Source organism: Cucurbita moschata, unplaced genomic scaffold (genome assembly GCF_002738365.1).
Source record: "Cucurbita moschata cultivar Rifu unplaced genomic scaffold, Cmos_1.0 Cmo_Scf00001, whole genome shotgun sequence".
In the NCBI taxonomy this organism is placed as follows: Eukaryota; Viridiplantae; Streptophyta; class Magnoliopsida; order Cucurbitales; family Cucurbitaceae; genus Cucurbita; species Cucurbita moschata.
The window spans coordinates 2,783,884-2,798,140 of NW_019268517.1; the positions used below are offsets into that span (position 1 = coordinate 2,783,884).

General features: G+C 38.6%; 2 protein-coding genes across 4 annotated transcripts; one reads left to right on the top strand and one right to left on the bottom strand.

The window, feature by feature from the left end:
• Positions 1-621: 621 nt before the first annotated feature.
• On the bottom strand, positions 622-4,141 carry LOC111442304 (calmodulin-binding receptor-like cytoplasmic kinase 2). The gene is made up of 6 exons (XM_023079657.1): positions 3,781-4,141; positions 3,003-3,235; positions 2,724-2,892; positions 2,550-2,639; positions 1,907-2,202; positions 622-1,215 (listed from the first exon to the last, which is right to left on the bottom strand). The coding sequence occupies exons 1-6, from the start codon at positions 4,103-4,105 to the stop codon at positions 952-954; spliced, it is 1,377 nt and encodes a 458-aa protein (XP_022935425.1). The 5' UTR covers positions 4,106-4,141; the 3' UTR covers positions 622-951.
• Positions 4,142-8,155: 4,014 nt separating this feature from the next.
• Positions 8,156-13,539, top strand: LOC111442319 (ubiquitin-conjugating enzyme E2 5-like). 3 transcript variants are annotated; one of them, XM_023079684.1, is made up of 6 exons: positions 8,156-8,346; positions 8,430-8,509; positions 11,472-11,586; positions 11,660-11,712; positions 11,800-11,928; positions 13,195-13,539. In XM_023079684.1, exons 1-6 carry the CDS (start codon positions 8,303-8,305, stop codon positions 13,320-13,322), a joined length of 549 nt encoding a protein of 182 aa, XP_022935452.1. In that variant the 5' UTR covers positions 8,156-8,302; the 3' UTR covers positions 13,323-13,539. The 3 variants fall into 3 exon arrangements, with proteins under 3 accessions (XP_022935452.1, XP_022935460.1, XP_022935469.1); XM_023079692.1 differs by lacking the exon at positions 13,195-13,539 and adding an exon at positions 12,034-12,116 and having other exon boundaries at positions 11,800-11,978; XM_023079701.1 differs by lacking the exon at positions 8,156-8,346 and having other exon boundaries at positions 8,429-8,509; positions 11,425-11,586.
• The last annotated feature ends 718 nt before the right edge of the window (positions 13,540-14,257 follow it).

Here is a 14,257-nt window from a genome sequence, read left to right on the forward strand (position 1 = left end):
AATTTACTAAAAATCATATTTCACAGATAATTTGAACCGTATGGTCGACTCTGAATTTAATTATGTAAGAGATATTACAATACTTAGTCAGGGTAGGTTTCATGACTACTTAGTATTCCTATAATACATTTTAAGACGATTCATGTAAACATGATTTCATCGGACAATCATAAAGAACATAAATTTATGTGATTTCTTCTAATTTATGGACCTACCTAACCCTTTTTCCATTGAAGTTTGACAACGACTTTCTTTGTCAAAAGAAAAAAATAAAAAATAAAAGAAAAAGATCACTAATACTAAAAATATTCCAGCTGGAAGACCAGCAACTAGTCAATGTCAACAAATCAAAATTAAAAATATAAAAAAGGGTAAGCTTTAAAAAATTCAAACGTGTTATCTTGTTCAACTCTCAAAAGAACCCCAAACAATACGTTTGGTTAAAACTCGAGTGAAAATATTTATTAAACTTTATAATAAATGGGTTACATAGACATTATATTAATTATATTCTATAGTTTATATCATTGATATAATTCTTTAAAGTAGGAAACATTATTGTAGCATGCCCACTAGATCAAGTAGATACATTATACGGATACCAATTCGGAAAAATTCATGCACTATAGAAGTATGAATACTCTTTTCATTTATCGTCTATCATATTAGCGGATGTCATTAGAACATAAACCAACCAGACCATTATGAACGTAACTAAACTACAAAAATTTAGAAGCAAAAGAGAGTAATAGCAGCCCAAATCAACCTAAACAATGCAGCTTGCACACAAACAAGTATAATTTCATCAATGAAAGAGGAAGAACATATGATCTAAGAAACTGCTAGCCTATTATAATGAAGATCAAGAACTCCAATTCATCATGCTTTTGTATCAAGAATTCAAGTTCTTGTTCTTCTACTCAAAGCTTATTTTCTACTTGGATTTGAGTTTCATTTATCGCTTACCGATGCACTCCTTCGTGAGCTCGTAGAGAATGAACGGAAATCTGGAGCTGAGAGATCTCGGTGATCCTTGCGTATGCTCCACAGTATCTCCGCACACCGCCTCATGCTTGGCCGACTCTGCCGCCGGGGAGCCAAGCATTGTAAGGTCAACTCCAGAATTTTTTCCACTGCCAAATGATTTGCAGCTGTTTGCTCTAGATTTGGGTCCAAGATTTCATTGGCCTTTCCTTCGTGAAACTTCTTCATGGCCTGCATTGATTTCAACTCGGAGCAGTGAGTAACGTGTTAGTCCATGTTTTTATGATGGTATGATCTTGTCCTAATTGAATTCATGTCTACGTTAACTTACTTTCAGATTCTAACTACAAAATATGTACCACTAGAGATATTCACATCCTTAACCTTTACGATATATGTGTTGAGGATTAGAATACATTTCCATTCGTACGAGGCCTTTTGGGAACCAAAAGAATAGTCACGAGAGCTTATGCTCAAAGTGGATAATATCATACCATAAGGGAGATATGTGATTCTTAACATGGTATCAGAGCTATGCTCTTAACTTAGTAATGTTAATAGAATCCTCAAGTGTCGAACAAAAAAGTTGTGAGTCTTGAAGGTGTAGTCAAAAGTGACTCAAGGGTCGAACAAATGGTGTACTTTGTTCGAAAGCTCCAGAGAAGGAGTTGAGCTTGATTAAGGGGAGGTTAATCGAGAGCTCCATAGGTGTCAGAGGAGGTTTTATAGTGTATTTTGTTCGAGGGGAGGATGGTTGAGGATTAGAATACATTTCCATTGGTATGAGACATTTTGGGAAGCCAAAAGCAAAACTACGAGAGTTTATGCTCAAAGTGGACAATGTTATACCATTGTGGAGGTTCATGATTCTTAACCATATGATCTTATACTAATAGTGAAATGACGAGAGAAAAAGTCTCACCCATTTAGGAGTGATCCGCTGGTCGAGTACTCGCTTGGGTTCTATGGGGCGCCTGCCGGTGACTAATTCAACCAACAAAACACCAAATGAATAGGTATCACTCTTTTCGGTCAACTGGTAAGTTTTGAGATATTCTGGGTCCAAGTAACCAGCAGTTCCTTTGACTTGAGTGGACACATGGGTCGCATCACCATCAGCTGCAAGTCTTGCAAAGCCAAAGTCTGCAACCTTGGCTCTATAATTCTCAGTCAAGAGAATGTTGGAAGACTTTATGTCTCTATGTATGATAGGACGGTCTACACAAAGCAGAACGTAGTCAGGCTAACAAAGAACTAGGAGATGTATGATCTAAACAAAATCAAATGAAGATTGGAAATACTTCTCCAATTAACAGCCCAAGCCCACCGCCAGTAGATATTGTCCTCTTTGAGATTTTCCTTTCAGGTTTTCTATCAAGGTTTTTAAAACGCGTATGCTAGGGAGAGGTTTCCACACCCTTATAAACGATGTTTGATTCTTTTCCCCAACTGATGTGGGATCTCACACACTATATACGCACTTTCTATTCTCCAAAAGTCATTACAAACTCACTATAGGCGTTCTACGAAGTTAAGATGAGTAGAACATCGAATCAAATCCATACCTGTATACATATGAAGATATGTTATTGCATGAGCCACGTCGGTTGCAATGTCGAGCCTTGTAGCAAGGTCAAGAGTAGTGCCATGGATGCCTGCCATCAAGTTTCCTGATTTAGATAAGACTAAACAGTCTGGTTCAAAGAGAGGATAAAGCTGAAAAAGAAAATGTAACTCACACTCTAAGTGCTCTCTTAAAGTGCCATTGGGCACATACTCGACGATGACGATTCGTTCATCGTCATGTTCTAGATATCCATAGAACTTAACCAGACTTAAATGTTCTACTTGTGCAAGCGTTTGAATCTCGCTTTTAAACTCCAAACCCGAACTAATATCATATATACTCTGCAGAGGAAGAGATTATGAAAACAAAATGGAATCCAAGTTAACAACAAAGAGTAGATTATTGTGTCTGAAAGCATTAACTCATAAAATGCTTAAGAATCAAATTTAACCTTCTTGGCACGTTTTATGGCCACAGGCACTCCATCAAGTTTCCCCTTGTAGACAGCCCCAAAACCCCCTTGCCCAATTTTTAAAGATGTGGAGAAGTTCTTCGTGGCCTTGCGGATTTTTTCTATGCTGATACTCAAAGATCCAGGCTCTCTATCAGGGGCAGCTAGATTTGAACTGAACTGCGTTTCTCGCCTAGATCCTTGATTTCTTTTGCCATTAGGAATGGAAGCATCTAAAATTACAGAGAATAAACACACAATTTCATCCTAAAATCAGAATTGGAATGAGTAATTTACTGTTCAATTGAATCAAGAGCTCGAAAGTTTCAAAATATCAATGTTTAGCAAGATTAAGAAATCCACTATAATCTTCAACTAGAAACAAATAAACGAGTCTTGGAGAATAAGTTTTTGCAATTTGCAAGAACAGTGATAAAATGCAGAAAACAAACAATACGATGAAATCTTCACCAAATTTTCAGACGATCACTATAATCTTCAACTAGAAACAAATAAACGAGTCTTGGAGAATAAGTTTTTGCAATTTGAAAGAACAGGGAGATAATGCAGAAAACAAACAATTCGATGAAATCTTCACCAAATTTTCAGACGATCATCCACGATCCGAAACGCAACGAGAAGAGAGCAATAACCCATTCATTAATCTTCATCACCAGTTACTCAAAAGAGAATCCAGAAGTTAACACAGTATCATCCAGTCGAAAAATGACACACTCACAAAGCCTAATCATTCCCCTCGCTTAAAATCAAGTATTACCTGAAGAATGACGAGATTCGCCACAATAACCCAAACCCGGCCAGGTTTCCTTCTCCGGCGGAGCAAAGCAAGTAAGAAAAGCTCCAGCGACGGACCGTGCAGCAGCTTTCACCGGATCAAGTCGGGAGCGGGATTCCATACCGGTGGATACATCCGGACTGGGCGAGTAGGGAAAATAAACCGGCGTACGACTACCACAGGAGCTGGAGTTCCGCCTCTCATTCCCGGGGCTGGAATTCCGCCGCTCACCTCTGGAGCTGGAATTCCGCTGTTCACCGCCGGAGCTGGTATTACGCCGCCCGTGCAATGGACTCGAGCTCGTCATTGCTTGCGCTTACAGAGTAGAGCCAATGATACAGAAATGGCGGTTCTGATTGTGGAGGGAGTTAAAAAAGACGACAAGAATATAAGTGGATGACGCTAAAGTGCACCGAAATTAGTCGTTGGTCAATGAGACTTAACGTACGCCGTTTAATTTGCGCACGCGCGCGCACGTAACTGTATATGAAAAGTCCATTTTTTACTATTATTATTTAAAAACCCTTTTTTTCCCTTTTTTTTATATCATTTTAAAAAAATATTTTATTAATTGGTTTGGTAGATATTAGTTGAATTGGGTTGAAGATTTTAACAATTAACCATTACTTTATTTTAAAAAATTAACTATGGACCATAGTTAAAATACTCCACATTTATTAGATATTTGAATAATTTTTATTTTGTAAATGATTTTATACGAATGCCTTTTTACGAGATAAATAACTTAATTTAATCTCGTTATATCTTATTACTAAACTGATTTAATATATTTTAAATGAAGGAAGATTCGAGTTTTCGAAACATGAGCGATGACGTTTAGGCTAGTTGTTAGCAAATAGAGGAGGTGAGAACAAGAGACTCCGTCGATATCGATGGAGGCTAATAGGCTAAAAAGACGAGATCTATTTGAGAGATTTTATCTTTGAGAAGACACCGAGAGCAAGAGAGAATGAGGAAGGCGAAGAGAATCAAAGATGGAGGTCGGGAATTGTGTCGACGAGAGAGAAGAGAGAAAAAAGAGTGCATATAAATAGAACTAGGGTATTTTGTTTATAAGAACCCTCGACCATATCGTAGAAAAATATCGGAGAAATCAGGTATTGAATTTAAATTTTTGTAATGGTTTTTTAAAAAGTCAACTGTTTTGTTGACCAAGTTTCGTGTTTGAATTTTGACTTGTTCTTTGACTCATATGAAACCGTCCCCACGCTCATTGAGTTTGAATTCGACCTCTATTTGTCAGCCTTACCGCTCATGTTCTTAAGGATAGCAATGAATGTTAATGTATGGTCCTCGTTATGATATCATTTGTTCCTTTCCTTTTTTGTTGGTTTCAGTCCATAGTCAAGCTAAGGATTAAGATGACGATTCTCGGCTAGTGGGCTTATGTGCAGCTATGTGAGTCGTGTATAGAAAAATACTATGCATTTAATTATACTCGGGAATGAAAATAAAGCCCAAAGTTATTCATGAATTTAGCTCCCGTCACTCATGTTGATTATTGCACGTGTTTGCATTTTTCGACTCCAACAGTGAGGTCCCTCGCATCACACTCGGAGACTTGAGATCTTGGGCCTAACTAGCCTCTTAAGTTCACTATCTCTTACTCGAAGGCTAATCGACACTTTCAAGTGATTAAACTCCTACAAATTTCATTTCACGATAAAATAATTTATTTTTTTCAAGATTTAATATGTCTTTTATTGTTTAAGGATCATTAAACTGTTTTAAAAAATTATATCAACTTGAATATAGTTCAATTTGTCAAAGTATATTTCATTAACGAAAAAGTCAGATGTTCGAATCTTCACTAGTTACTCAATAAAATAATTTTAAATAATTTTTAATTAAAGAATATAGTGTGCTATAAGGAAAAAAACAATATGAATCAATAAATATTATTTAATGACTATTTAATGTTTAAATCTAATTTTATTAATTAAGAGTTATTAAGTTTTAAAGCGATGAATTTACGTAATATTCTTGCTATTTAATATTTAAAAAAAAATCGGCGATTGTTGACCGTTGAGTTGGTTTGAGAAGCCCAGTGGACTAAATGCGGCCCATTGAATTTATGAAAACGAAAGGACCAATTTGCCCTCTATGCTACGGCATCCAAGTCACGTGCCGATGGCGACGGCTTGGACATTTACCGTCTTCTTTCCAAATTTTCTTAAAAATAAATAAAATAATTAATTGACGTTAAATTAATATTGTATTATTATATTTTAATTTTTATATTTTCAATAAATCTTAAAATTATTTATTTATTATTATATATCGTATTTTATCAATATTGTCTCTAAAATATCATAAATTATTTTATTATTATTATTTTACCATAGTTGAATAAAATTATATTCAATCTAACAATATACATACATATATATATATATATAAATTAAATTTAAGATTAAAATCATAATTCTTAAATTATGTTCGAACGTCGTGTAAAGCTGTATATTTTTTATGGGCTTAAACCAGGATTTTTCTACGAAAAATTTTCAGTAATCATATATATATATATATATATACACACACATATGCGTGTGTGTATATATATATAGGTCTTTCAAGGACAATATCTGGTATTGCGCTCAATTCATATGTTAGAGGTTGGATTATGCATCTATTATCTCGTACGGAGTTTGTAAATGATATAACATGAACACGGGAGGGTCCAATGTCTCGATAGAACCCAGATGGATGGATATTCGAGATGTTTCGATGTTATGAACGACACGTGGGTCCGTTCTCAATGACATGACCGAGTGAGCTGCCAATAATATATAGCAGATATTATTACCATTATTACTAACAGATCAAAACTTTAATACAAACTTTTTTTATCTCGAGAGGAAGGAATGTCCATTTTTCCACATAGTTTATCGTTCAAACCAACTCTAAAAGACATTCTTTTGTCGGTAAATACCGAAACGACTCCCACTAGATAGCCGTCCATTGCTTACGGCCTCATGGACGTTCTGTTTAAAATCTTTTTCAAATCCCGATAGTTTACCGTTGCTATCGAGAATTAGAATCCGATAACTTAAAAGCTTTTGTAGTGGGGGCATTGTGTATGATATGTGCAAAGAATTATGCCATTTGGTTGCCGTCCACCCAAAGCTATGCCATAAAAAGCTCTCCTTCTCTCTTCTTTTTCCTTTGCCAAAAGGATAACTTTTTATTTTGTTTTCATTTATAATTTATTACTATTTATTTGATTCCTTCATGGAATATTTTGCTAATCAAAGTCGGCCATCAGATCTCAACCGTCCATTCAATTTCTCTTCACTTTCTGAAAACTTTTTCTCGCATTCTTCTAGAACCGAACCGTTTGTAAGCGGTAGTATAGCCCCCGTGCTTAGCATTCGATACTTGATAGCTCGGACATATTTTTCTAAGACTGAAGACTATTCTCATAAACCAGCTCGAGTTCTTTAAACATGAAGTCTTTACTTACGTGTTTTTTAGGAAAATTCTCAAAAGGTCACCGAACATAGAATTGCTCCAAGTAAAATACGTTTCACTTTGAAGTTCTTATCGCTGACCTACCGAAAAAAAACGTGTATCTTATTGCAAGGGATGTAGGGGAATACCGAGCTAGTGAGATACCAAATTCGAATTCGAAATCCAAATCTAAATTCTGGGTATGAGGCGTTGGCGTATTCATTCAATTCACTATCAATAAGCTCTTTTTTTTTATAAGAAAATTAATATTTTTAAAAATATATTTTGTATATGAATTTAAAAATAGAATTTTGAACAACAATAGACATGTTTTATAAAATTTTCTAGAATTTTGAAATAAGTTACTTAACATCAATGATTCAAATGTCAATGTTGACCGAACCATCAAAAGTCAAATGTCAATGAAATATCGATAAAAAGTCAATGTCGATGAATAATTCTAAAAAAATTTAAAAATAATATTTTTATTCAATATTTGAAAAATGTGCATATTACTACGACTATAAACTGGTGAACTAGAAAACAGTGACGGATAAAGCTGTTCATGTAATGTATCATGAAACACTCGAGCCCCAAATAGAGAGAGAGGTATTTTAGCCCGTTTGTTAGGCCAAACATTTGAATATCGAGACGAAAAATCGAATAATTTCTCGAACAAATGGATAAATAAAACATATGGGCATTAAAATAATCACTTTTTTAAGTATAATTTATCAATGTAATGGAATCCTTTTAAGATAAATACCAAATTAAAGAGGAAAATTTTTTGAATATTTTTTTAAAAAAAATTATCAGCACAGAATTGAAGTGGGTATGAGCAGGAAGAATCATTCAGGTACATATCATTTCGTTTCATAATTGAAAATTCTCTCTCTCTCTCTCTCCTCTGTTATTTTCCCCTTCTTCTCTCTCTCTCTCTCTCTAGACTTGTGAAGAACCCTTTTAAGCTTTTTCATTTCAAATTTTGAAGCAAAAATTTCCGTTCATCTTTATTCAAAATCCAAAAGAAACCATGTCTTCTCCAAGCAAACGCCGAGAGATGGACTTGATGAAACTGTTAAGTCTCTTTTTCCTTTTCTGGGTTGATGAACTTGTTTCTTATTGACTGTTCTTGGATGGATTCTTCTGGGTTTTGACAGGATGATGAGCGATTACAAAGTGGAGATGATTAATGATGGGATGCAAGAGTTTTATGTAGAGTTTCATGGACCCAGTGAGAGTAAATCTTCAATACTCTGATCTAGAAGTTTCATTACATTTTTGTTTTGTTTTGTTTGTTCGTGTTCGTGTTCGTGTTCGTGTTCGTGTTCATGTTCTTGTTCTTGATGAGTTTGGATCTCTGATGCATGGGGTTTTCTGTATTTGCTGAACTCTGGATTTGATTTGATCTATATGTAATAGTCTATGTTAACGGTTAGCAGATATTGTTCTTTTTAGGTTTTCTTTTACGGCGTATGTTAGGGAGAGGTTTCCACACCCTTATAAGAAATGTTTTGTTCTATTCTCCAACCAGTTTGGGCTATTACAAATGGTATAGAGCTAGACACTAAGCGGTGTGTCAGTGAGGACGTTGGCCCCCAAGGGGGTGGATTGTGAGATCCCACATTGGTTGGAGAGGCGAATGAAGCATTCCTTATAAGGGTGTGGAAGCCTCTCATCAGTAGACGTGTTTTAAAACCTTGAGGGGAAGCCTGAAAGGGAAAGCTCAAAGAGGGCTATATCATCGGGCGGTGTGCCAATGAGGATGCTGGGTCCACAAGGGGGTGGACTGTGAGATCCCACATTGGTTGGAGAGGGGAATGAAGCATTCCTTATAAGGGTGTGGGAACCTCTCATTAGTAGACGCGTCTTAAAACCTTGAGAGAAAGCTCAAAGAGGACTATATCATCGGGTGGTGTGCCAATGAGGATGTGAGAGAAAGCTCAAAGAGGACTATATCATCGGGTGGTGTGCCAATGAGGATGCTGGGTTCACAAGGGGGTGGACTGTGAGATCCCACATTGGTTGGAGAGGGGAACGAAGCATTCCTTATAAAGGTGTGGAAACCTCTCATTAGTAGACGTGTTTTAAAACCTTGAGAGGAAGCCCGAAAGGGAAAGCTCATAGAGGACTATATCATCGGGCGGTGTGCCAATGAGGACACTGGGTCCACAAGGGGGTGGACTGTGAGATCCCACATTGGTTGGAGAGGGGAACGAAGCATTCCTTATAAGGGTGTGGAAACCTCTCATTAGTAGACGTGTTTTAAAACCTTGAGAGGAAGCCCGAAAGGGAAAGCTCATAGAGGACTATATCATCGGGCGGTGTGCCAATGAGGATGCTGGGTCCACAAGGGGGTGGACTGTGAGATCCCACATTGGTTGGAGAGGGGAATGAAGCATTCCTTATAAGGGTGTGGAAACCTCTCATTAGTAGACGTGTTTTAAAACCTTGAGAGGAAGCCCGAAAGGGAAAGCTCATAGAGGACTATATCATCGGGCGGTGTGCCAATGAGGATGCTGGGTCCACAAGGGGGTGGACTGTGAGATCCCACATTGGTTGGAGAGGGGAACGAAGCATTCCTTATAAAGGTGTGGAAACCTCTCATTAGTAGACGTGTTTTAAAACCTTGAGAGGAAGCCCGAAAGGGAAAGCTCATAGAGGACTATATCATCGGGCGGTGTGCCAATGAGGATGCTGGGTCCACAAGGGGGTGGACTGTGAGATCCCACATTGGTTGGAGAGGGGAATGAAGCATTCCTTATAAGGGTGTGGGAACCTCTCATTAGTAGACGCGTCTTAAAACCTTGAGAGAAAGCTCAAAGAGGACTATATCATCGGGTGGTGTGCCAATGAGGATGCTGGGTTCACAAGGGGGTGGACTGTGAGATCCCACATTGGTTGGAGAGGGGAACGAAGCATTCCTTATAAAGGTGTGGAAACCTCTCATTAGTAGACGTGTTTTAAAACCTTGAGAGGAAGCCCGAAAGGGAAAGCTCATAGAGGACTATATCATCGAGCGGTGTGCCAATGAGGACACTGGGTCCACAAGGGGGTGGACTGTGAGATCCCACATTGGTTGGAGAGGGGAACGAAGCATTCCTTATAAGGGTGTGGAAACCTCTCATTAGTAGACGTGTTTTAAAACCTTGAGAGGAAGCCCGAAAGGGAAAGCTCATAGAGGACTATATCATCGGGCGGTGTGCCAATGAGGACACTGGGTTCACAAGGAGGTGGACTGTGAGATCTCACATTGGTTGGAGAGGGAAATGAAGCATTCCTTATAAGGGTGTGGAAACCTCTCATTAGTAGACGCGTTTTAAAACCTTGAGGGGAAGCCTGAAAGGGAAAGCTCAAAGAGGACTATATCATCGGGTGTGTGCCAATGAGGACGCTGGGTCCACAAGGGGGTGGACTGTGAGATCCCACGTTGGTTGGAGAGGGGAACGAAGCATTCCTTATAAGGGTGTGAAAATCTCTCATTAGTAGACGCGTTTTAAGACCTTGAGGGGAAACTCTAAAGGGAAAGCTCAAAGAATACTATATCATCGGGCGGTGTGCCAATGAGGACGCTGGATCCACAAGGGGGTGGACTGTGAGATCCCATATCAGTTGGAGAGGGGAACGAAGCATTCCTTATAAGGGTGTGGAAACCTCTCCCCAATAGATGCGTTTTAAAAACCTTGAGGTGAAACCCGAAAGGGAAAGCTCAAAGAGGACTATATCATCGAACGGTGTGCCAATGAGGACGTTGGGTCTACAAGAGGGTGGATTGTGAGATCCTACGTCTGTTGGAGAGGGGAACAAAACATTTCTTATAAGGGTGTGGAAACCTCTCCCTAGTAGATACGTTTTAAAAACCTTGAGGGGAAGCCCGAAAGGAAAAACCCAAAGAGGACAATATTTGCTAGCGGTGGGCTTGGATTGTGGACCTGTCGAGTGTTTTATCATCGGTTCTCGAACATATGAAGTTATAGTTTAGTATTTGCCATCCTTTTTGTTCCTTTTTTTAGTTGCTTAAGCTGATGTTGATCTAAATAACGTGAGAATCTGTTCTTCTGAATGTTCATAGAGTAACAGGTTGTTTATCTGGTCATGTTGTGTATGGCTATACTCATTTGAGGGACCTAATTCTCCCATGTTCTTGGAGAACAGAAGGAAATGGATAAAGAAAAGTCATATTGTCATGGGTTGTCTGGCAGGTCCTTATCATGGAGGTGTATGGAGGATACGAGTCGAACTCCCGGACGCTTACCCGTATAAATCGCCTTCGATAGGATTCGTTAACAAAATTTACCACCCCAATGTTGATGAGATGTGAGTTCATCATGTGTTCTTAGCTTAAAATGAAGTCGGTTTCAGGTCGTTTCATGTTTGGTCTTTGTTTTAGGTCGGGTTCGGTTTGTTTGGACGTTATCAATCAAACTTGGAGTCCCATGTTCGGTAGGTGAACTTCTTGGTTTGTTGTTTATTTCCCGTCATCTCGTGTTTTTCGGATTAATCACGCATCTTTATATGCTATACTTTCAGATCTTGTAAATGTTTTTGAAGTGTTCCTACCACAACTTCTTTTGTATCCCAATCCATCAGATCCTTTGAATGGAGAGGCTGCAGCCTTGATGATGCGTGACCGTGTTGCTTATGATCAAAGAGTAAAAGGTATTGATTTTCTCGTTGTTTTCGTGCGTCGGAAACGAGCTTTATAAATGGTTTTTCTAATGCTTGCTGTCCATGTATAGCATTAATTTGATAGTTGTGTCGAACGTTTGGGATAGGATACTCTTTATCTTTGATGTTTGTTCCCTAGGCTCGTGATTTGTGAGATCCCACATTGGTTGGAGAGGAGAACGAAACATTCCTTATAAGGGTGTGGAAACGTCTCCCTAGTAGACGTGTTTTAAAATCGTGAGGCTGATGGCGATATGTAACGGGCCAAAGTGGACAATATCTGCTAGCGGTGGACTTGGGCTATTATAAATGGTATTAGAGCTAGACACTGAACGGTGTGTTAGCAAGGACGCTGGTCCCCCAAGGGGGGTGGGGTAGATTGTGAGATCCCATATCGGTTGGAGAGAGGAACGAAGCATTCCTTATATGGGTGTGGAAACCTCTCCCTAGTAAACGTGTTTTAAAATCGTGAGGCTGACGGCAATACGTAACGGGCCAAAGTGGACAATATCTGCTAGTGGTGGGCTTGGGCGGTTATAAATGGTATTAGAGCTAGACACTGGACAGTGTGTCAGCAAGGACGTTGGGCCTCCAAGGGGGGTGAATTGTGAGATCCCACATTAGTTGGAGAGGGGAACAGAGCATTCCTTATATGGGTGTGGAAACCTCTTCCTAGTAGACACGTTTTAAAACTGAGGCTGATGACGATACGTAACGGGCTAAAGTGGAGAATATCTGCTAGCGGTGGACTTGGGCTGTTATAAATTATATTAGAGCTAGACACTGGACAGTGTGTCAACGAGGACATTGGGCCCCCAAGGGGGGTGGATTGAGATCCCACATCGGTTGGAAAGGGAACGAAACATTCCTTATATGGGTGTGGAAACCTCTTCCTAGTATACGCGTTTTAAAACTGTGAGGCTGATGACGATACGTAACGGGCTCAAGCGGACAATATTTGTTAGCAGTGGGCTTGAGCTGTTATAAATGTTATCAGAGGCAGACACCGGGCAGTTTGTCAGCGAGGACGTTGGAACCCGGGGGGTGGATTGTGAGATTTCACATTGGTTGGAGAGCGAAACGAAGCCTTCTTTATAAGGGTGTGGAAACCTCTCCCTAGTAAACGCATTTTAAAACCGTGAGGTTGATGACAATGCGTAACGGGCCCAAACGATCTGTTAGCGGTGGGCTTAGGTTGTTAACATTAATAGCGGAGATAGCACATGTGAGTTCTCATCATATCTTATCTTATTACAGAATACCGTGAAAGATACGCCAAGGCAGAAGACATAGTAGCTGCACCCGACCAATCAAGCGACGAGGAACTAAGTGAAAATGAATCCGAGTCGAGCGAGGAGGAAGTTGCAGGGAAAGCGGACCTCTAAGGGCTCATTTGAAGTACCTTCCACTGTACAAATTGTGTCTCTGCTTGAATGCTTTCTCCTGTCATGTATATAAGAAAATGAATGCTCTTTTTACGTTGCAATCATCATATGGTGTTAGATTATGTCAAGGAAGGACCTGGTGATTCTAAACTTGTTATGCTTTGCTTACAACTGACCTTTTAAACTAAAGTTCATATTCAATTTCAATATTACTTGTTTATGCTTTATTCTAACAAAAAATGGGTTTTTTTTTTTCGTGGTATGGATGTTCCTCGTCCTTGTCTCAACTTGTTAGTAAAGTTTTTTCGTTTATTTACATAGAAATTGAATTTCATGAGATTTTTTTTTTTCGTTTTTAATATATTTTTTTTAAAAAATAGTTTCAAATAACTTTTTTAACGGATATATTTATGTTTCAATATGATTTCTATTAAAAATGTCGAAAATCCTAATAAATTGTGAGATCCCTCGTGGGTTGGAGAGATAACAAAATATATTTCATTTAAGAATGGAAATTTCTCCATAGTAGACACATTTTATAATCGTGAGGCTAAAGGCGATACGTAATGGGTCAAAGCAGACAATATATGTTAGTGGTGGGTTTGAGCTGTTACAGATGGCTCGATTGAAATATAGCTCGGTTGAAATATAGCTTTCAAATTAAGTAAATTAAGTTTCGAATTAGTGAATGTGCCAACAAGGACGTTGGCCCCCAAGGGGTGGATTGTGAGATCCCACATCGGTTAGAGAAGAGAACGAAACATTTATAATTAGTGGATGTGCCAACAAGGACGCTAGCCCGCAAGGGAGTGGATTGTGAGATCCCACATCGGAAAACATTTATAATTAGTGGATGTGCCAACAAGGACGCTGGCCCGTAAAGGAGTGGATTGTGAGATCCCACATCGGTTAGAAAAGAGAAGGAAACATTTCTT

What these genes read in the sequence shown, in the direction of transcription:
- LOC111442319 (XM_023079684.1), top strand. Translation starts at nt 8,303, where the DNA reads ATGTCTTCTCCAAGCAAACGCCGAGAGATGGACTTGATGAAACT. An exon ending in GTTTCATGGACCCAGTGAGA is followed by an intron (nt 8,510 to 11,471) that starts GTAAATCTTCAA and finishes GTTGTCTGGCAG; the next exon opens with GTCCTTATCATGGAGGTGTA. An exon ending in TTATGATCAAAGAGTAAAAG is followed by an intron (nt 11,929 to 13,194) that starts GTATTGATTTTC and finishes ATCTTATTACAG; the next exon opens with AATACCGTGAAAGATACGCC.
- LOC111442304 (XM_023079657.1), bottom strand. Translation starts at nt 4,105, where the DNA reads ATGACGAGCTCGAGTCCATTGCACGGGCGGCGTAATACCAGCTCCGGC. An exon ending in CGAATCTCGTCATTCTTCAG is followed by an intron (nt 3,236 to 3,780) that starts GTAATACTTGAT and finishes CTGTAATTTTAG; the next exon opens with ATGCTTCCATTCCTAATGGC. An exon ending in TTTAAGAGAGCACTTAGAGT is followed by an intron (nt 2,640 to 2,723) that starts GTGAGTTACATT and finishes ACTTGATGGCAG; the next exon opens with GCATCCATGGCACTACTCTT.